Genomic DNA, 23,536 nt, shown 5'->3' with positions numbered 1-23,536 from the left:
ACACCCATTCATGATAAAAACCCTACAGAAAATTGGAATACAAGGTCTTTATCTCAACCTGATTAAGGCTATTCATGAAAAAACAATAGCCAACATCATATTAAATGGTCAAAAACTGAAAACTTTCACATTAAAATCAGGAACAAGACCATGATCCTCACTATCACCACTCCTGTTCAATACAGTTCTGGAAACATTAGCCACAGCCATTAGAAAAGAGAAAGAAATAAAAGGAATAAAGACAGGAAAGGAAGACTTTAAATGGTCATTATCTGCTGATGATATGATACTTTACATAGAAGATCCAAAAATCTTGGTCAAAAGTCTTCTAGACCTAATTGACAGATTCAGTAGAGTAGATGGATATAAGGTCAAAACTCAAAAAAAACAATAGCCTTCTTATACACAAACAGCAGATTCACTGAGAGAGAAATTCAAGAAACAATTCCTTTTACAGTAACATCCAAAAAAAAAGAAATATCTAGGAATCAACCTGAAAAAGGAAGCAAGAAACTTCTACACTGAAAACTATAGCACTCTGAAAAAGGAGATCAAGGAGGATGTAAGAAAATGGAAAGACATCCCTTTCTCCTGGGTAGGAAGAACCAATATGGTGAAAATGGCCATACTTCCAAAACTACTATATAGATTTCATGCAATGCCAATTGAAATTCAAACAATATACTTCACAGAACTACAGAAAATCCAAAAATTCATTTGGAACCAGAAGAGACCTGAAAGAGCAAAAGCAATTCTAGGCAACAGAGACATGCCTGGGGGTATCACAATCCCCAACTTGAAACTATACTACAAAACTACTGTGATAAAAACAGCATGGCACTGGCAAAGAAACAGACCTGAGGATCAGTGGAATACATAAGAAGATGCAGAAACAACTCCAGACACACTCAGCCACCTCATCTTTGATAAAGGAGGCAACCACCCTCACCAGAGGAAAGATAGCCTCTTTAATAAACGGTGTGGGAAAAACTGGATTTCAGCCTGCCACAGATTAAAACTAGACCCATACCTATCACCATGCACTAAACTAAGATGGAAGTAGATTAAAGATCGAAATATTAGGACAAAAACACTAAACTTGCTGGAAGATAAGTTAGGTAGAACTCTTGATGACATTGGCATAGGAAAAGACTTTATGAACAAATCTTCAGTAGCACGAGAGCTAGCACAAAGAATCAACACCTGGGATCTCATCATATCAAAAAGCTTCTGCACTGCAAGAGAAACTACCAACAGAGCTAAGAGACAACCTACAATGTGGGAAGAAATATTTAGCAGCTGTAGCTCAGACAAAGGTCTACTACCAAGCATATACAAAGAACTGGAAAGAAAAAAGACCTCCCAAATTCAAAGACCCAATTCAAAAATGGGCATCTGAAATGAACAGATATTTCTCAGACAATGAAGTAAAAGCACCAAATGAATATATGAAAAAATGTTCAACATCACTGGTCATTCAAGAGATGCAGATGAAAACAACACTGAGATTCCATCTCACCCCACAAAGAATGGCTGCTATCAAGAAATCAACCAATAACAAATGCTGGTGGGGGTGTGGAAAGGAACCCTTCTCCAATGTTGCTGGGAGGGCAGACTGGTGCAACCACTGTGGAAATCAGTATGGAGATACCTCAAAGAACTAGGGCTAGAGGTCCCATTTGACCCAGCTATTCCCCTGCTGGGGATCTTCCCCAAAGAATTAAAGGAATCATACCACAGTGATATATGTGCACCCATGTTTATCACGGCACAGTTTGTAATAGCTAAAACTTGGAAACAGCCCAAATGAACATCAACTGGAAACTGGATAAAGATGTGGTTGTTTTTATAAAATGGAGTACTACTCAGCCATGAAGAATGAGAAACTAGAGACATTTATAGCTAAATGGATGCATCTTGGGCCATACGCCTAAGTGAAATAAATAGGACACATATGTGTAAATATCAAATAATTTCTCTAGTGTGAGAAATTGAAAGTATAAACAAAGATTAAAATGAATAATTGATAACTTGAAATAGAAAAAGGTCCAAAGGTGTAGGGGTGGTGGGAGGGGAAGGGGAAAGGGAAGAAGGGAAAGGAAAAAGTATGAGAAAAGAAAAAAAATGGAAACAAAATTTATGTAAATACGGAAGGGTGGAGGGGATGAAGAGTGCACAGGCAATGGGGAAAAAATCAGAAGGAAGATACATCATATACGGGTACAAGCACCTGATGATAAATGTAAACATATTGGATACCTAAAATGCACCAATCAAAGAACAAAAAAACCACACCACTGTTCCTATGGAGGTTCTGTTTCTTTTCTTCAATTAATGTTCACTGGGTTGTTGTAAGCTTTGGGTTTATTTCTAGTTTTGAAAGTATTGATTTCGATAATTTTCCAAGTATCCTCTCCTCACTGTCATGCAGAAATGAATTATTTAACTATTCAAGAATTTCTGCCTCCTCCCAAGACTTTGTAAGAGTATTTCCTCAGGTTGTCCCAAGTCATTTTAAAACCATCAACTTTAATCTTAAAAAATTCAAACATTATTCCCCTTCCCTAACAAAATCAATTCAAATTCAGTTAAAAATTGCAATGCTGAAATTCCCAGACAGGCATCTCCAAATCTATCCCCATATAACTTTTGACCCTGGGCGCCTTTCAAACACTTCTCAAAAGATATACTCATTTCATATTAGGATGGGCAAACCATAGTACACAGACCGTTATTTCACTGGCTGGAAACTAAAAAAGATCTCTACTGTTCTTAAAGATTGTAAAAATAAATTGTAAAAAGATGAAGAGCAAGCATGTGGCTTGCAAACTTAAACGGTTTACTCACTGGATCTTCAAAGAAAAACATATTTTATTTGTGGTGGTGCTGGGACCTCAGGGCTTGCTGCCTGCCAGGCAAGTGTTCTCAGCCCCAGGATGACACTTTCTATCTACTACACTTGGAACCACTCTGAAATTGAAGTTAAAACTTCACTGAACTCCAAAAAGATGTGTCTCTGCTAAGGCTTCATTAACCATAACAAATACAGTACCAGAAACTGTGTTGCTCAACCACGCTAGTACACAGTATTGTTTGAAAATTATATATACTGGCAAACTTCTTACATATGGTACTTAAATGGAAAAGATCAACATGCTAACAAATCCATCCAGCTTCTCAATGATCCTCAAAATTGTTCTGACTCTCACAACCACTCATGAGAGAGAGAGAGAGAGAGAGAGAGAGAGAGAGAGAGAGAGAGAGAAATTATGCTAATATTCCAAATGCATAAAGTAATTATCACAAGAACTTCTGTGCTGAAGCAACTGATCTGGATTCCTTTTTCCCACTCTGAGCTCCACACTCTCCACCCTTTCCCCCATCTCAAGCTCCTCACCCTGAATCCCTGCTCCCACCTCCAGCTCCTCACCAGCTACCCTGCTCCCATTTCCAGCAGCTCACCAAAGAAGGTGAACCAGTTTCTTACCTTACTAAAACAAAACCAGTGAGAACAAGCTCTCTTAACTTCTTTTAGAGCTACTTTTACATTCCCCCTAACACTTCTCTATATAATTCTTGCTCTTGTATTCACCACCTCAGAAGAGAGAGCAGCTCTCCTCCTTCCACAGTTAGCTTCACAAGTTGTGCCCTTCATGTTCCCATGCCAAATATTCCAGACTTTGCTCCTTCAAGTCTTCCCTTTCTTGGAGCCTCCATCTCACTCCCTCCCCTGAACCTTTCCCTTCAGTCTTTCCTTCTCCTAGAAGCTAAAACTCTTCCCATGAGCCAACAGCCCTTCCCCCTCTTCCCATTCAGCAACAAGGTTCTTGGCCTACTTCCATTTTTTTATCCTTTTATTGGGACATTTTAGGCGTACAATATAATGACATTCATCATTGCAGATATGCACCTTTACATACTCTCTTGGTTCTTATTTTTTCCCCTTGCCTGCCCTCCCTTCAACCCCTCCATCCCTCCCTATTTACAAAGACTTTGTTTCTATTTGTTCATTTTCTCATATTAATTGCATTCCCTTCTTTCCTTTCCCCTACCCCTCCTACTTCCACCTACTTTTCTTATAAGCTTCCATAATTCTCTTACTTGACCAACGTTTCCATTATCAAAATCAATGGCCTCCCTCAATTTTTAAGCTTTTCTATCTTTTTGCAGTATTTGATCAGATACTTGTATTTTTCTAATCTTCTGTCATACCAACTCTCCTGGTTTTATTTTTCTAAATACTCACATATTACACCGTTAACCTGATTTTTAATTCCTTTTATCTCTTCAAGTTTAAAAGTTTTCCCAAAGTACATTTACCTACGGCCCTTTTCTCTCCATGATGATATCCCTTGAAAATCTCACCACATCTTCAAGTTTCACTTCCACTTTTACAAAGATAATTTTCCAATCCATAATCTTTATTCCTGGATGACCTTTCTCTTCCTTTCTCTCCCCTTCCCATCTTTTGGATCTTGCCATCTATCTAGTCTTTGCAATCTTTCTCCATCAACTCTCACCTCTGTCCTCTCCTATCCATCCCTACCGTTGCAACCCTCCTTTACACCACCGCAGCCCGGAGTCTAGTAGTGCTTTGACAACCATGCTTCTCCTTTCTCGGTCAATGTCCAATCCATCTAGGCACTGCTGTCGTGTTCACTGTGAACTACACTTCTGATCAAGTCGCTCTCCTACTTAAAAATCACTCAGTGTACTACATGCTACTGTACTTAAAGTGGCTCATATGATTTTTAAAAGAGAAGAACCAACTCGTGCCTTCCTACAGAATGAATGCCCTGCTGCCAACCATAATCAGGCTCTCCAGGACTGGTGCCAAACAATCTTCCAACCTGCTTCCCACTTCCTCCTCTTTCAGAAACTCTTTTCCAGCCAGACTGTTCTCTTGCTGAGGGACCCTGGTGACCACCACCCTGAAGTTCCGCCAGCCCCCAATATTTCCAGCACAGGCCGCACACATCCAAAGCTTAGCGCTATTTGTTACAGTTCTAATCCTACCTTTTCCTCAAAGTCTTTGCCGATCTCCTTTCCCATTTCCAACCTGAAGTACGATTTCCCTCTTCTGAGCTCCAGAAACACTGCCACGGTCAGTCATCACTGCAACTCTCATCAGGTGTCTTCTGGGGGACAGACCCCAGCGGGTTGGAGCTTGGATTTGGGGAAACGGTTTCCAAGTCCTGATGATTCTGGCTGCGGATGTGTCTGTGGTCATTTTAACACAGCTGTTAAAATCTCCATACCACGTTTCAGACAGGGTCTTACACCACATCCCCCAACCAGACAACAAAGGGTGGAAAGTAGTGGCAATAACTTGCACGGAGAGACATCCAACCACATCCCCGTTCCTATCAGGAGCCGCCTGAACAAGGGCTTCACTCACCGTTGGTGTCACTAAGACAACAGCATTTCAGTTTTCTGTCAAGCTACAGAAAACAAGGGCTATAAATGGAGAAGGAAAAACCTTCCAGTGCTTACATTTTTAAAAGCCTACAATTTTAGATATTAAAACTCTCCAGCAAGATGGAAGTAAACCGGTATCAATCCCCAGGAGCATACTGTCTGTTCTAAATGCAGGGCAACCTAACGTCAGTCCACGAGAGGCAGCCAGTCATTTTTACAAAGTCTGAAGCTGGCTGTTAGCACTAAGGTAACTTTTGCAGGCACAGGGCTGAGCGCTGAGCCCCGGATCCTGGACACAGCCTAAGCCCCTTCAGCGTGGGTCCCCATCTGCCCCATCTCCGTCCAGGCTGCAACCCCTGCAGGCCCCGCGCGCTCCCGTCTGCTCACTGGGTCCAGTCCACCCCATGTCTGTCCAGGCTGCAGTGCCCCCTGCAGGCCTGGCGCCGTCCCGCCCCCTTGAGAGGCCCAGCATGGCACCCCGGTGGGTCCCAGGCTGCTGCAGGGTGCGCGCCTTCTCGGGGGGCCCCCGCCAGGACGCCGGGCGGGAGCCCCCCCCCGGGAGGCCGGCCAGGTTCCCGGAGGCCTCGTCCACGCGCGCGCGGCTGCTTCTCTAGCTCGGGCTACCCAGGCGCGGAGGTCAAGAGCGGCTCCCGACTCCGCCTCTCTGCACTTCTTACTCCTGCCCTTTACCATGTCCTCCCAGACCCTGTTTGGAGGCTGTGGGTCACTTCCGGGCGCAGCCTCACACCTTGCCTGCCTGCTCATGGCCACTGTTATGGGCCACCGTTAGGGGGGAGGGGACCCCAATGGCAGAGTGCACCCCCTCCCACGCGCAAGTTCCCACCTCCTCCTTCCCTGGCACACGCCCCCTCTCTGGCCTGAGCTCCTCAACGCTGTCTCCCAAGTCCCTTGTCAGTTCAATTTCATCAAATTGAACTGCAGGTGACCCAAACAATCGGGCTGATTTTCTTTTCTTACTAGAAATAAATGTTTTTAATATATTCCCATTAGTCACTTACACATCTTTCCTTCCAAAGTATTCAAACAGTCCCACTTTTCTACCCATTCCTTATAACTATATAACAAACTGAAAGTTCTGCGTACAAATGTAACTATCACACACACACACACAAAATCTACAATGAAGTGACACAGTGCTCTCTACCCCTCAGATGCAATGAAAATGTTTATTGAAACTTTTCTTCGGGCTGGCAATTTAGCTCAGTGGTTCCGGCACCTGCCTCGCAAGCGCAAGGTCCCGAGTTCGACATCCGGTACCAAAAAAACACTTTTCTTCAAATAAGACATGAACTACTACTACAGCCAATATTTCAAGATAGGATAACTATATTTAAATCCACGGAGACGACCATGGTACTCTAGGGATACTACTACTTAGAAGACGATAAAGATAATATTTACTTCTCTCCCCTTTTGACATCAATCATCAACATTGTTTTCAACGAGTCAATTACTACAATTAATATGTACCTGACATATGCAAAAGAAGGGGAGCAGGGAAGAACCCGTGGAAAGACACTTCAAGATCATGAACTATATTTCCATCCACTATTCTATCCCGATATGAATAATGATTTATCTTAAAAGAGAAAAACGTTGTTGTTTTTGTTTGTTTTGTTTTGGTTTTGTTTTGTTTTTTGGTACCGGGGATCGAACTTGGGACCTTGCACTTGCAAAGCAGGCAGCAGAACCACCGAGCTAAATCCTTGCCCCAAGAGAAAAACTTTGAAAATAGTAGACTGGAAAAACACTATAATCTACCACACATCAAAGTAAATATTGAGCTTTAAAGTTCAAAATATTTATTTAAAATTGTCCCTAGAATGAAGAATAGTAGCTTAATGCTTCCAAACAATTCCTGCTTTTCCAACTTGATATCTAACTAAGCTTCTCTTTTCAAACTTGAATATATCAAATGTATAAAAAATGATGGAAAAATTCTGTAAGATTTTCCTTAAATGCATGACATAAATGAGATACAAACAGTAACAAATCCAAAGTATACCTTTTACTTTTATAAGGAAAGTAAAATAAATTCTATTAGAAAATGTGATTTCTCTTTGAATGGGGGAATAAAATGTATACTCTTATTTTAGCATACCCAACGTTAGACATTAACTACAATAGCTCCCTTAACTGAGCTATCTCCATTTACCTGTCCTACCGTAGCCAATATAGTTTTAGCCCTTTACTAAATATAAATGTGGATACGGCATTCTAGCCACTCTCAACTAACTATTTTTGTTACAATTAAGAACTTTTAATTTTTTCAGTGCTGGGAACTGAACCCAGCACCTCAGCACTGAGCTACATTCCAAATCTTTTAAAAATTGTTTATTTTGAGATAAGGTCATGCCAAGTCATTCAGTTATTCAGGCTGGGTCTGAACCTGGAATCTTCCTGCCTCAGCCTCCCAAAAGGCTGGAATTACAGGCATAAGCTGCTCCATCCAGCCATAATCAAACACTCCTGATCCCAGTATAACTGAATTACATGCTAAACAAGTCAGTTGTTATTCCCAAACCTGTTTAGGCCAGTCCACTTTTTATTCTTACACAAATGAATTACATTAAGTCTATGGACTGCAGTCCAGAGTTGAATGTAAACTAAGTAGAATGACTCAAAAGTGAGTTATTCCTTTCAAAGGTGTTACACTAGGGCCGGGGATTTAGCTCAGTGGTTTCGCTGCCTGCTGCCCAAGCGGCAAGCACAAGGACCCGATTTTGATCCCCGGTACCAAAAAAAAAAAAAAAAATGTTACATTAGATAAAGGTGACACAATTGCAAGATGTTAGGGAACATCACAGAAAGAGCCCAGAATCAGTTTTTCAAAAGTACCTTTCAACTCTCACTCCACTTTAGGGGAAGCAAAACTGGAAACTAGATTGGACATAATTACGGATACAGTTAACACAGTAACAATTCTCAGCATCACAAAAGATGACATTTGCTCAACATGAAAAACCTGGCAAATGAATATATATTCATATATTTTAAGCTGAAAATAAGATGTAAATTTTATATGATTTTCCTGATTTAACTCTTTCCATAATTTATGAAGTAAATGTCCCAATTTCACTGGATATGAAATATTACATACCTATACAAAACAACACTACATAGTGATAAGCACGCCAAAATAACTGATGAAAAAGTGTAAGAGGGCCGGGGATTTAGCTCAGCAGTCCCGGGGCCTGCCTCTCAAGCGCAAGGTCCTGAGTTTGATCCCCAGTACCAAAAAGAAAAAAAAAAGTATTAGAAAACATGCTCCACCAAAGCATGGATGTTCATTTTGTTCACAGATGTATATGGTTCCTGACTATAGGTGATGCTCAATGAATCCTTGTTGAAGAGAAATAGGAACTCACCATGATCACAGCCTTGCTAATGCGGATGGATCCCCTTCAGCCATACTCTGTCTCATCTTCAGATCTGTAGTAACTCAGAGTATTATTCTTCAAAACTACCCAACGATCCTGCCACCCATGAATGTAGTTTGCCCACTGGGGGTGGAAAAGGGAAGGCACAGGAGGAAAAAAAAATATCAAAGTCAGAAATCCAAACTTTTAAAACCAAAACATGAGTTCTAATTTAGTTATGAGCATAAGCAATAAAATGGTAACATGAAAAGTTGAGATTTTTGAGACTATATGATTTTTAGTCATTTTTACAATAGTTTAAATAGGCAGGAAATAAAATACAACACTTTCTTATCTCTAACATCTGAAGAATCAAGCCAAAGCAAGATTCTGATGCAAGGTTCTGCTTTGTTCTTTGCATGCTTTTATCCTCCCCCTCCTCAACCTTCATGACATTTAGAAATGGTTCTCGGCCCTGTCACAATGACCTCAGTCAACAGAAAAGTAAGTCCAGTTATAGTCTCTCTCTCACACCAGGTACTGTGCCAAGGCTTCTAAATCAACAGAAGTGTGGGGCCAAGAACTGCCAAAATTCTCCTTTTATTGTAAGTTAACCTCGTATGAAAACTGATGACAGTCATAACGACATCAAAGTAAAAATACTAGATGAGATCTTCAGTCCACATCAACTTTAATTCTTCCCCTATAGAACTCAATACTATGTATTTAAAATGCTCAGTTCATTTTCCAAGTTTCTCTAAGGATATATTTTCTAATTAATTGGTATCTGGGGTGGGGGGGTAACCAGAAATCAAACTTAGGACCTTGCACTTGGCAGGCAATCATGGCACCAAAGAGATAAATCCCTGGCCCTGGTTTATTTTCTAATAAATTGGTTTTTGAAAAAATACTTGGTATATTCTCCTTGGTATATTCTTATTCTGTACCTAAAGGTGATTTCTATGTCACTCAAACACTGATGCACAGAAATCACCATCAATAAAATGGCAAAGAAAAAAATGGAACTTCTATGAGAAAACTTAATTTTGCTTGTTTTTCTTTATGCTCTGGGGTTTTAAGTATAAACAATTCCAAAAAATATCTACTAGTTCCAAAAACTACTTCAAAATTGATTGTTTCCATGTAACGAACTGGCTCAGGTTCTTCACCTGTGGAGAAATCTTTCTTTTCCTATTCCCTAATTGAGCATGTTTGAGATAGGTTCAACTTTTAAATCTTTAAAGCCCATTTTTACAACCCTCTGTAAGAACTCACCTATACTAACAATCTCTAGGGGCTCCCTAGTCACTATTCCTTATTTGTAACTGCTTTCAACTTACCACCATTTAGATACCAACTTCAAGTAAATGACTGTTACAAACAAAACTGAACTCTCCTTCTTCTGCAAGGTGTTCTTCCCTCTGTTCCTATTTTCTTGGCTGTACACAATTCTGTAGTCAGGCAGACTCAAACCTCGTGTAGGCTTACAGTACATTACCTGAACAGAATAGCAGATACAAGATTAAATAGACTCAACTACTTCACTACTTCTTGTGAAAAGAGCTTTGAGGAGTGAATTTCTTGGAGCTTGTGTTTCTCTACTTATTGTTTGAATGGCTGAATAAAATAATGAAAATGCTTAGTCACAGAACATAATCTGTCCCTTCTCATTCCTTGTAGCTCATCACCGAATTCTATTAATTTTTCCTTCACATTAAACCCTTAAGATATGCACGCATAGCCATATTTATAGTAGCACAATACATAATAGTTGAATCTTGGAAGCAGCCTAAATGTCTGTCAAAAGATGAATATATAAAGTATGGTATTTATATATAATGGGGTACTACTCAGCCATAAGGACGGATAAACTTGTAGGAAAACGGAGGCACCTTGAAACCATAATGTTAAGTGAAATAAATCAAACACAGAAGGTTAAATATTACATGGTTCCTCTTCTATGAGAAGCTCAAAATACAAATACTGTAAAGAGAAAATAAAAGACAGTAGAAGCGTTGGGAGCCACGCTACATAATTTCAGGGTAAAATCATTTGGTTAGCCTAGTTCTCTTGCCTACAGCCCACCTATGGAATTCTGAGACTTAACTCCATTTTGGCCTCTGGTCACAACTGAGACCTCAATGATCCCATGAGGCTGTGATTCTCCAGGACAAGAAACATCCTGGGAGCTGAAAACATCCTGGGAGGAACAAACATCTACTCCGTTCCTCATTGTTCTTGGACTGTTACATCTTGTTTAGGCAGGATGTGCTGAACTCTCCGCAAGTCTTTTGTTACATTTGTTTCTCCTGATGTACTGAGGTAAGCTGGGGGCTTTCCTCTTTGCCGCCCAGAGCAGCACTGATCAGACCCAAAGCTCAGCTTCTTCTCAAAGTTTCAGGTTTCTACCTTTCCTGTAATTAATTCCCCTCGTGCTGCCTTGGCTCGCAGGAGACTAGGACTTACTGCAGAGGTTCTAGTAATGTCCCCTTGCCCTGGTTCCCTACAAGGAAGTAGGGAGATGAGGGACTGAGATGTGTCATCTACAGGTACCAACTCCCCCCAAGAAATGTAACTATTACCTGCAGCAAACATGTACTAATTTAAAAAAGGGAAAAAATTCAATCCTTACATTAGCCTTGTCTTCCACATATTCAATTATTCAATAAAATTATCAAGTTTCTTGATTCCTGAGGCCTAATAACTTTGTCTAGTATCTTCTGCTTCTTCATAAGTTACATAAACTTATTTACACAAAAGGCGTATTGCCCACACATGTACCTACATATTAATTTTATTGTGACTCCAGCTCCTCAATTTACATGGGCAGCTTCCCACTGCCTACTTTAACAGTGGATGGATTGGTATTTAAGACTCTCCATATATTTACCCTTCCTTGCTTCTCATCACTACCATTAAGATTAAACAATAAATTTAGTGTCTAGCACACAGTATTTGCATGCCTAGCTAATGAAACTGTCAATGTCTCTTGTTAGACCCCTTCCCAAAGGACCAGAGGGTCCCAAGCAATTACGTACCTATGATGTGTATTATTTCAGTATAGAGAAATCCACAAATTATAGAAGCTCCAGGACTCTACTCAGTAAATTCAAGCTGCTATTTGGGGTTTTTTTTTTAACCAGGGATTGAATTCGGGACCTTGCACCTGCAAGGGAGGTGCGGTGCCACTGAGCTAAACCCCCAGCCCTGAGCTGCTATTATTGTACCTGGAAGGCAAGTTTCCACCTTCGCTCTCAGGTTCATTCCCTTACTTCCCCATTTAACAATTCAGACAAGGCAATATTCTAGACATGACAAGAGAATCCAAACCCCTGTAGCCTACAGTCCAGCAAGCACAAATTTAAGAACAAAAAAAGATATACTTAGAACGAGAGTCAGAAGCAAATTGAAAAAAAAAACACTATGGGAAATCAAGGGAAGGCTGTCTTCAATGACCAGCAAAGAAAAAGCTCTATGAAAAGGGCAGCACTGACAGGGACTCACAGAATTTTAGGCAACAGGTAGGGGCGAGGATTCAGAAAACCATGGGGGAGATTGAGATAAACTTTATTTTACCAGGCTAAGCTGCTTTCAAGTCCTACTAAGGTGTAAGTCTTTTCCCAACAATGTTTCACCTTCACATGTGTGATGAGCACCTAAAATCACAATCTATCCACTATTCTGGGAAACTTTCATAAGTATTTCAGATTATTATATAGAAGAAAAAAACTTTGGACTGGCATATTTTTAATACAAATTCAAACACTCTCCTGTTTCAGATCCATTCTATCCTAGGGGAGAAGAAATTAGTATTGGGACTTATTGACATTACTCCATAGAAGGAAAAGAACAGAAGCTGAGTTGTAACTGTTGTTTCAGTATCAGGTACTGTATTCCTCACATGGTTCATAACTGTGAGGAGCCCAACTGCTTCCCCATATCTACAATATACACAACATTTGACCATGATGAAAAATGAAACCTTTGTTGTGTCAAGCACTATAGATAAGTAAATGATCAAGTAAAGAACTTGAAATATGTAACGTGTTCTTTAAACTTAAAAACAGGTACCGTCCCCAGTGTGTTCATTTAATATAAAGTACGCTTCCTACAGCTAGGGCTATGTAGCTCAGTTGTAGAACACTCAGCTAGCATTCGACAGACCCTAGGTTTGATACCCAGCACCTTCAAAAAACAAAACACCCTTAACTAAAATCTTCCAAAAAACAGATATAACCATAAATTTTTGAATTTCAGGGAAATGTCCTTCACAGGCATTCAGAATAATACCAAAGGGCTGGATTTAGCTCAGTGGTTCCACCACCTGCCTCACAGGTGCAAAGTCCAGAGTTCGATCCCCAGTACCAAAAAAAAAAAAAAAAAAAGAATAATACCAAAAGCTTTATTCATGTTGATTCTACATACAGAGCAACAGTCAAAATTGAACCTATTACCCTTGATAGTGGTCAAATACTGCATTTGTACACACTTAAATACCAAGGAGATAGTCTTCCCATTTTTTAATCTCTGGTATATCTACTATTCTACTCTGCATACAGTTAATACTGTACTCAGAGCAGGAGACCTTTATTCACCAGTTACACCCCTCCTCGGCACCTTCAAAAAAGTGATAACAGGTCAAAAGTACAGCATGTTTTATAAAACAATATTACAATGATACTAATATGACAATCTGCTTCTCATCTAATGAGAAAAGGGATGAAACTCTCAATAAATCATTGAAAACAACACACTTCACACTTCCCCATCTGAAAATGTTTATCTATTACACGGTATGGTCAATGCAGAGTTCTAAATTGTAAGATACATTTAATCGAAAGAAACCCTGGGGAGATTCTATCAACACACAACACAATTTGTCAGCTATATAACGAAAAGCCTTGAGTTTGACATACTCATGCCTTTCCTACACCGCTTCTCATACATAAAAGCCTAATATGAAACAATCCCACAAATGATGTCCAAATGACTCAAAGATGGAAGCAGAGTGATTTCTTAATAGCCAGTGGTTGCACATGACCTGGTATCTGATGACCAGCTTGTTGAGGGACTGGCCTCAGCTCCCCCTCTCCAAGTTAACAGCTGGCTCCAGCTATTTCTGAAAGTTTCACAGGAAGGGAGAGAAGTAGAAAACGCTATGAGTCTACTCATAGCAAAAACTTTTTAAAAAAGCATTATCAAGAGATCACTCAATTTCAGTTCTGTACATGACTATTTACTTTGCTAAGATTTTGGAAAGGAGTTTTTAAAAACACAGAAAAAAAAAATAGAATGTTTTTGCCTTATTCTGTGCCCCTTACTACAAAAAGACATTTTATTAAATACTACTCTTCTTCCTGGACTAAAGGTTGGTCTCCAATCTGACAAGCTCCAAATTACTATTAATAGTTTTATACCCAAGGCACCACGTGTCAATTAAACAGTTCTTTTCTGAAACAGGGTAAGGAGTGACGGGGAAAGTACACAAGCGCTCCACACGGATACCTCACACTACACCGAAAATGACTACCGCCTCAGATTGCGGGTCCAAACCGAGTCAACTGGCTTGTCTATACAGCCTCGGCAGCAGAGTCCCCCGAACCTTTTCCGAGAAGCACCTCCAGACTCACCTAGTTAGAAAGGTCAGATTTGAACCGCCACCAGGACCACCACCCCACCCCTCCCGGCGGCCCAGTACTACTTGGGATGCCGCCTTAGCCCAACGCAGATTCCCACGCCCGGGACAGCTGGGACTCGAGTGGCGGTGTGCAGCGCATCTCCTGAACTGGATCCCACTTCCCCGGTCCTCAGCGGCTCACAAGCCGCAGGGAAGGCGAGTAGGGCGAGTAGTTCCCCGCTTCCCCAGCCCACCCTGACCTAGGCGCTCCAGCGGCGCCGTCAGCCCCGCACCCCGGCACCTTCCGGACGGTCCGCGGGCCCGCGGAGGCTCACCTTGCTCAGGGCCGCTGCAGTGCTCCACAGGCGGCCCGGGCTCCGTCTCCCGGTCCTCCTCGGAGCCCGAAGAGTTCCAGCGCTGGTTATCCGACGTGGAGGCGCGACAGGCAAGCAGGAGACCGGCCCCCGCTCCGCGAGCTGCGCAGGCGGAGGCGCCCACCACTGAGCCTACATGAGGCCCTGTGCACAGTTTCTCTTTCACACCATCCACATGAAATAGTCCTCTTCCCATCCTAAAACCAAAGTGCCCGAACTGTGTCTTTTGAGGAACAGGCCTTCAAGGCTGATCTAAGTGCTGCCTCCTTGAGAAAGGCGTATTCTCCAGTTTCCAACTTGTTTCTCTCTACTGTCAGGAGATGAAACCCCACCTGGGATTGTGATCCCCACAGCCCAGAGTCCTGACTCTGAGCACGGTAAACGGCCTTTCTTCAAAGGGCTTAAGTACAAGCAAAGGCTACACCTCTCCCCCAACTCTGAGTCCCTGATATTTGACACACGAGTGTGTCACTGACCACTGTCAGTTCTAACAGTGAAACACACGCTCAGGGAGCCCAAAAAACATTGTCCTTTCACCTTGTAGTGAGACACTGTCATGTCTGAGTTCTTCATCACAGAGTCTATTACCATGTATTTAATTACTTAATTAAAAATAATAAGCAATAGGCCAGGGATTTAGCTCAGTGGTTTCACCACCTGCTGCGTGGGCACAAGGACCTGAGTTCGATCCCTGGTACCAAACAAAAAACAAAACAAAAAAAAACACTAAGCAACTAAAATAAGAAAAATGGAGAGTGACAAGTACAACATTTACCTCATCTGGAAGGGAGTATATGGTGATACTTTTTGAAAATTCCTGATCGCCAAAGAAAATAGTCCCTTGCACAGGAAATACATCTTGTGTAAAGTCAGGACTAATCACCCATGATATGCTAACGTCACCAAAGTTGCCTCGATTTCTTATTACACCATAAACAGCTATGGAGTACAAACATAAATTATAATAAATATGAACACATATACCAAACTTTAAAACAAGTAAAGAAATTACTCAAAATAAAAATGACACCTCTTTTCAATAAAAGCCAATTATTTGTTCAGCACATTCTCCAAGGTTCATATAAAAATATACTAGCCTAGTCATCCTTCAGCAGTTAAATGATTAATAAAAAAATAGACTTAATCTTTTCCATCACCATGTGGAATTTAAGAGTCATGTGGCACAGGGACAGAAGAGTGGTCAGTTTGGTGCAATTACAATGAGGTCCTATAGAGGACCCTAAATGCTGAAGGCCTTTACAGGAAGCTTCACTTGCCCACCCAGAGTGATTTTCTCACCATGAACTGCTTTAAAAGTAAAATATTTCTCATTTTCTGCCACTGAAATAGTTTACTAGCAGTGGCACTTACTTTGCATGTTTTTCCAACTTATTGGACTTGATTCATCCCTGGGTGTTCGAACTATATTACATATGATTAACTGAAATCATCAGTGTCCTTCCAACACTTTGTAAGAAACAGAAACAGCAATCCTAAGTATGATTTTTAAAAAGACCAATTTCTATACTACTTGTAATTGCTAAAGCACGATGGGCAAATGAAAAGAACTAACTGCTGAAGAAATGAATTAAAAACATGATTCATTTCCTATTCAGTAGATGGAAATAAAACATAAGAAACAATAAATTACCACTGTAGACATCGTCTCCTTTGCTTTCATTTATCATCACACTGAGACCGTCAGAAACAAACTCTGTAACTCCGTGAGGGTCGTCGTTTTTTAGAATCGTTATGTTAACAACTGTGGCACTTCCCAACTCACTTTCCCTTTCACCATGGCTGCTGAGGACCACCCAGTAGTACTCATCCAGCTAAGATGAACAGGCCAGATGAGAAAATGCAAAGACATTTTCACAAGTAAAATATGCAGGTATTTGACAATAGGAATATGCTCAGTTTTTCAGAAACACACAATGCCTAAAAAGGCAAAAGAGCTGATATTATTCCTAGAAATATTTTTAACATTCCCCTATCAATTAAAATATATCGGGATAAGAGTACATTATCCAAAAAGGAAAAAGATGAACATTGACACTTTTCTAAAATGGCAAGAAGTTAGGGTCATGTTGCTGACAATCTACAGTCAGCTGTGCATTGGTGTGTAAACATAATGGTACCATACGGTACCTGATTAAAACTTAAATCCACTGGCAAACTTAGTGCAAAGCCACACCATTAAAAATTTAGTCAATAAAGATCACATAAGGCTGATCATAAATAAAACTTAACTGATCACACACAGTCTCACTGTTTGGTGGGTTTAGTTATTTCTTTCTGGAGGATAAAAATACACCTTTCTGATTAGAGCATCTATCTAATTTTCCAAACATGGGTACTTGTCCCTTCTTATGTCTTCTTGCCAATGTTCAAAATATTTATTTCATGATATACCAGATACTACCAACCTTCCATAAAACACAAAGGAAAAATGCAATCCAGTACCTCAGGAATGCCATCCAGTCTTGAGAGCAACGTGATCACTATTTCCCTTTCCCCGGGTTTGAATTCCAGGACCCCCATGTTTCCATAGAATTCACTGCTATCTCTTGGCTCTACTTGGTAGTACAGAAACTGCTTTACAAGAGCTCCCTGGGATCAAATAATGTGGAGCTCTACAGATTCTCCTTCCTTAAAAAAAAAAAAATCACAAAAGTGCAAGTCCTTCTACATCATTCCTCTGAAGTGGTGAACACAGAATGAAGTTTAATACTTACATGTATAACATAGGGTCCTCTGGAAGCAGGAGAAAATTCAAAAACTCCCCCAGGATCATCATTTTCCAAAATAATTAGGTCACAGCTAGTATACCCAGATTTCAGCACCTCATTTTCTACATTAGCCCTGGAAGTCAGAGGGCAGAAAGGCACTTGTTAGCAGTAGTCTTACTTCTGAAATCTGCAGGCACCTAAGGCAATTCACAAGCCTTTCAAGTAATTAAAAGAAAGGTGATTAGAAATTAAACTTTAAAGTGAATCACTTAAGACACACAGTTTTACTCATAACCTTGTGGAAAAACTAATTTTGGCTTCATTAAATCTTTTTTCATTTGAATGAAATAAACACTGCATATGTAAACCAATATAATACCCAAAAGCTGTAGATATTTATAGCATATCAAAATTTACAGATTTTATTCCAGTTTTAGAAATATTTAATCTGTAATATGTATTTAGAAAATATTTTAAAACCAAACTTTTACTTTTATATACATTGGAATTTCTTTTAAAATCTCATTACATAAGATTATATTGACTGACTGAGGTTATATACACATTAGGTAAAATAACTATACAAACTAAAGCAAGCCACAATAAAAAATAAACACAATCATAAGTAGGTTTTGAAGTATATTTTGTGGCTTTCAGATCCCTTCTTATGCCTCAATTTTTAACCTCATACATTTTTTCCTTTAATGTAAGACATACATGGAAGAAAGAAATAAAATGGGTTTGTGACGCATAACATGCTATAACAATTTATAAATGTATCTCAAAAGAACATACTAATTTTTTTTAAAGTTCTGGCTTTCATCCTCAGTGTAGAATTGGAATGATCAAAGAAACTATGTGGTTCTGAGGGTGTAAAGGCCAGCAAGCTCTTAAGAATTTTCAATCCTGCAACCAGGTCTAAATCTTTCCAAATGTGACTTCCTATTGAACCACAAACTATTCATGATCAGACCTCAAAGTCACAATTAAAATGTAGGAACATGGAGAACAGTCAGCTCAGTTCCTACATAATAAATAACATAATTCCTTAGCTTTTGGAAATCTGACAACCAACCCTAGCATGCCAGTGACGACAGAAGAGATAATTCAAATAAAAGGACAATTATTTATATTGCTAATTCTGTCATACAATTTTCAAAGCAAATCTGCCTATATTTCACATATATCACTATCCTAATTAAAATTTCCTGTCCACATTTAGCTTATGTAGACATGAAAGCTGGATCAAAATGTAAAATATGAGCATTAAACAAATGAATTTATTTTAAAACTTTCTTGAAATATGCTACCGATATATAAAATGCAAATTCTGCAAAGTTCTATATATTTAACACTCTGATAAAAGCAAAATTGCTTAGCTACATTCATAAAAGCAATAGAAGAGTTTAAGTTATTCATTGCTAATTCTTTGTTATACATAAAAGATTCCACAATAAAGCACAATGATTGTGCTCTAGGTTATGTGTAAGCTATACGGAGATTTACAGTTTTAAATTCCTCAAAATATTTGATAACTAATTCTCAAACATTTTATCAAGCATTTTAAATGTATTCATATTTTACAACTCTTAGGACCAAATAACCTAAAAACTTCATAAAAGTCCCTGTTAGCATTAGAAAATAAAGCTACACACAGGCATGCACAGGCAAGTGGACAAGAAAAATTTCTCAAGACGTGATCATGCAGAACAGCAGTCTGTCCAAAAACAATCACTAGCAAAAAAAATGTCAAATCACCAAAAACAAGCCATTACTTTGTGCACTTACCCAAAATGCATGACAAATCTTTCAGTCTCTACCCTGTCAATACAGAAAGAATTGTGGGAGGGGGCAAAGGAGGTGAAAGCACCATTTGCCAAAATCTCACGAATACTGCTAGAAATGTAGAGTGGCAGGGTAAAAATAAAGCTACAGAAAGCCTTTCTTTCTTTCTTTCCCGAGAGCCAGTAATCTTCATGTTATGGAAACTGGGCACGGGGCTCTTTGCTATTGACAACTGCTCACCGTCCCCACTTAGGGAAGATGGCCCTATGGCAGCCAGAGTGCCAAGACCCATTCACAGCATTCCTTTCCTGGCCTCCTCCGAGCACTGCCTGCCAAGCACCTTACAGGCTCTCAGACCACAGCAGCTGAGCAGATTTCATTCAGCCCTGCTTATAATCACTTAGTGGCTTTGATTAGGTTTTAAGAAATTCCATCCTCAGATCCAGAGCCAGTTGTCCCGAGTTAGTAAAATCAAATCTCTGTAAGCACAGAAATCTGTGCCTTTCATTGTTTACACATGAATGCATCCAAGAAGTTATAAAATACAACTTTTAATTAAAACTTTATCAGGAAATCTAAGTATGTTTTCAAATATCCAATTTATTTCATTTTCAAATAAGCCTTTGGAACCCCATGTCAAAATGTAAAGATTATGAGCTTAATTTTTACAGTCAGATATACCATTTAGAAATAATGGCTTATATACCAATTACATTTAATTAATTACATTTCTCTAAAATAATCTGGTATAATGAAATTGTTTCTGATTTGGAAAAAATTAAACAGAATCTTTTCAAGTGGTATAGTATTAGAAGTACCATAAATTGTTTAGTAGGAAGGCAACTTTTGGCTATACAGTACTTAGTTGGTGTATAAAGAATTTCACTTGACATTAAAAGAAGATTATGAACTGTATTGCAATAGTGTTATTATTTTTGTTGCAACATTGTATTGCTTCATTGTAATCACACAACCACTCATTGCTTCACTTTTGTTAAAATTTTGCAAAAATTAAAAAGTTTTGATATAATAGGCACTTCCAAATCAGACATTATTCTCACATTCATTTAAGTAAATCTTTGAACACTGAAGCATAATTTCTTTATTCTTCTTCATGCAATAGTTACAAATAGAATTAAGACACTTCAATATATTTTAATCAATTTCTTCTATTTAAAAAGAATCAATAATTTCTAAAATTTTCTACCTTAGAATTTGTACTCCTTGCATACCATTTTTAACTCCATAGGAGAGAAAGAGAAAAGAGTAAAAGCAAAAAAGGAGAGAAAAAAGAAAGAAGGAGGAAGGAAGGAAGGAAAGAAGGGAGGAAGGGAGGAAGGAAAAGAAAATAGAACTTTTAAATCATTTTCATTTTCATTTCAAATGTTTACATGATGTGATTAAAAATGACTACTTGAAAAAATATGAAAAGTCACTATGAATTTGCAAAAGCATGATTTAAATAATTAAACATTCAATTGAGAGCAAAAACTCTTGGCTGAAGGACCAAAGTTTTTATGTATTGCTTTTGGTTTATAATCACTCAATTTTTCTGTAATTTTCTTCAAGATTGTTCACTGACTTAGTAGGTATTCACACCTAATGTAAGGCAAAAATGACATACATAAAAAAATAATTTTCAGTTTACTTTACATTTCACTGATTTTTTCCTCATATAAAATACCTTTTCTTAAGATGACATCTAAAAAGTATACTAGGCAAAAAAAAAAAAAAGGTACAAAGAAAATTTAGGCCAGGGATTTAGCTCAGTGGTTCTGCCACCTGCCTCACAAGCGCAAGGTCCCAAGTTCGATGCCTGGTACCAAAAAAAGATATAAAAAGTATACTAGGCCCATGTCATTTGAACTGTGTGTGCATGATATTTGGTTTTCATTTTTTGGTTTTTCTGTTGTTTTGTTTTTGTTTTACTTTTCATGGAAAGGAGAAAGTAAACATAATGTGGTTCTGAGAACAAAATAAATCGTGGTCATCCAATAGATTTGTTCTGTGCAATCTATATTTTTCTTCACATAAAAATAAAAGAACAACTACTCATCAGGGTTTTAAAATGTGTTCAGACAAAACACCTTCATAGAAATAAAACCTAATAAAGACTGGTAATAGGATATAGAAAGGTCCAACAATTATATAAAGTAATTTTTAATCACTTAATACTGGAAGAATATAGTACAAAACAGCTCATTTACCTGTGAATTTTACTCTTTCTAAATACGAAGTCTGCAACATCTTCACCTCACAGTAACCTCCTCTAATCTGTATCAGTATCAATACAATGAGGTCCGCACAAGATGAGTTTGGTTTTGATTTTTAAAAATCATTAACGTCAATTAAACACAGTAGTTTTTTGTTTTAAAAAATGATTTTCTAAATTATTGGGGAAAAACTCTCTTCAGAGATTGTGATAGTAACATAAAGTACATTGTCTCCAATAAATTCTAAGTAACTTCTTGTATAACTGAAAAGTACCCTTCAAATTTATGTAATTTTTAGCTGTCTAAAAAATAGGCCTTAGTCTTTAAATTCAAAGCAAAAATAATGAAGATTAATGCTTTCTTTTTATCCAAGAAAGCTCTGATCCTCTCCTCTGTCAAAAATGAAACCATTTTGGATGTTTTCCTGCCTTTTTGAAATATTGAAGTGTACTGACCATGCTTCAAATATATCTAATACTCCCCATAAATTCTCTAATGCTCCTTCATGACAAATAGCAAGGTAAAAGTTTACTGAAAGATATAACATTCATAGACTAACCAGAAGCCATCAATAAATAACAAAAGCCAGCATAACACTATTTGAGTTTTTTAATTTCATATAGAGAAAACAATTAGAACAAAAAGAAAATTATTTAAGAGAACTCAAACATGTAAAGGCTACTAAACAGTACCTAGGTGGATTATTACCTGTCTAGAGAAGGTGTTACAGTTTCATTCATTTCTGGTATGCCATCGCCTTTGACAGTAATGTTGATTGTTGTGTCACTTTGACCAGATAAAAATACAACAGAGCCGTTAAAGGGACTGATATCATCCTTGGTGACTGCTTGTGAGTTAAAGCCTGAGGGCTTCAAACTCCAGTAGACAGTAGCCTGGCCATCAGTTCCATCCTGATGCAGAGAAATGTATACCTTATAAAAACAAAGCAAAACAAACACACAGAACAATTTCTGCTAAAATATATGCTCAATGCATTCCATGCATCCAGTATCATCAGGTGGATATGTGGACTCCAGAGACGTAAACTATTAAATAACACCAAAAAGACAATTGAAGAGACCCTCTCTAACCATGAAGACAATTTAAGATACGTTTTTTAGTTTTGCTGATCAAATTTATTTATAAGGTCACTCCCACACAAAAACGTGTGAGACTTGGAAAGCCACGGAATCATGAAAAACAGCAACCCTGCTTAAAGAATAATTTTCCATCAGAGATTCTCTGGAAAAGAAAGCAATAATATCAAAATGTAAACTGAAAAACTAACTTTTATAATTAAAACTAGAAAATTATGTTATATGAAATGCATCCTAAAGTGACAGGCGGTAAAATAAGAAAACATTTCTAATCAATACTATATACACAGCAAAAATAAAATCAGATATTGTAGCATGGCTCCTGGTTACCCTGGGCAAGATATTTAATATGATTTTGATTTTCTGGTGCGTACTGAAGCTAATGATTCCCAAGTTTGCAAGCTTAGTATGAGGTCAAGAGATAGTTTAAATAAAGCTTCTAGAATACTGTCTCTTCGCAGTATGAGCTACATAAATGGCTGCTAATTCTTAAATCCAACTTGGCAGTTTTGTTCAAATGTACTACACTTTAAATATATACAATTTAAAAGGCTCACTATCGATCGCAATGAAGTCTTTTCAATGAAACAAATAATGTTAGATATGCTATTTTATGCTCCTAAAAGAGCCGTCATTCTTTTTCTTCGCCTTTTGACACACTTCATCTTGGGACACGCACAAATATGTTCAACCCTGACCATTCTGCTACTCATGGTCAGAAACTGAGACCAGTGAGCCAAGTAAGATTCTCAGGGGAGACAAGAAGACTAACACGGGGCTGACCCTACCCCACCTGGGGAATGCATATAGTCAAGGAGAAAAAAGGGAAACTCCTAGTTTTAATGCTATTTCCTAAGAGAGGAAGAATACAGATCTAAGGAGCCCCAAACTTTTCCTAAAAGTTAACTTTTCTCAAAGGAAAA

At 38.6% G+C, this 23,536-nt stretch overlaps 1 protein-coding gene across 35 annotated transcripts in view; it reads right to left on the bottom strand.

Moving 5' to 3' along the window:
- LOC147829317 (adhesion G protein-coupled receptor V1-like) overlaps window positions 1-23,536 on the bottom strand; it is a 66,501-nt gene that overhangs the window by 20,668 nt on the left and 22,297 nt on the right. For 5 of the 35 annotated variants that reach the window (XM_087206379.1, XM_087206385.1, XM_087206388.1 and 2 more), the window contains 6 exons: window positions 22,225-22,448; window positions 19,307-19,339; window positions 17,525-17,651; window positions 14,751-14,986; window positions 8,808-8,942; window positions 5,017-5,220 (listed from right to left, as the gene is read on the bottom strand). In XM_087206379.1, coding sequence (XP_087062505.1) covers window positions 14,837-14,986; window positions 17,525-17,651; window positions 19,307-19,339; window positions 22,225-22,448 — 534 coding nt within the window. In that variant the 3' untranslated portion in view covers window positions 5,017-5,220; window positions 8,808-8,942; window positions 14,751-14,836. Of the gene's footprint in view, window positions 1-5,016; window positions 5,221-8,807; window positions 14,429-14,750; window positions 15,481-15,564; window positions 17,439-17,524; window positions 17,652-19,306; window positions 19,340-22,224; window positions 22,449-23,536 lie in introns of those variants that run through there. The other 30 variants (XM_087206391.1, XM_087206381.1, XM_087206395.1 and 27 more) reach the window with 28 other exon arrangements.

This window comes from Heterocephalus glaber, unplaced genomic scaffold (assembly GCF_053883595.1).
Source record: "Heterocephalus glaber isolate CG9 unplaced genomic scaffold, H.glaber_assembly_v1.0 deba00000674, whole genome shotgun sequence".
Taxonomy (NCBI): domain Eukaryota; kingdom Metazoa; phylum Chordata; class Mammalia; order Rodentia; family Bathyergidae; genus Heterocephalus; species Heterocephalus glaber.
This window is presented reverse-complemented; position numbering and strand designations above follow the sequence as displayed.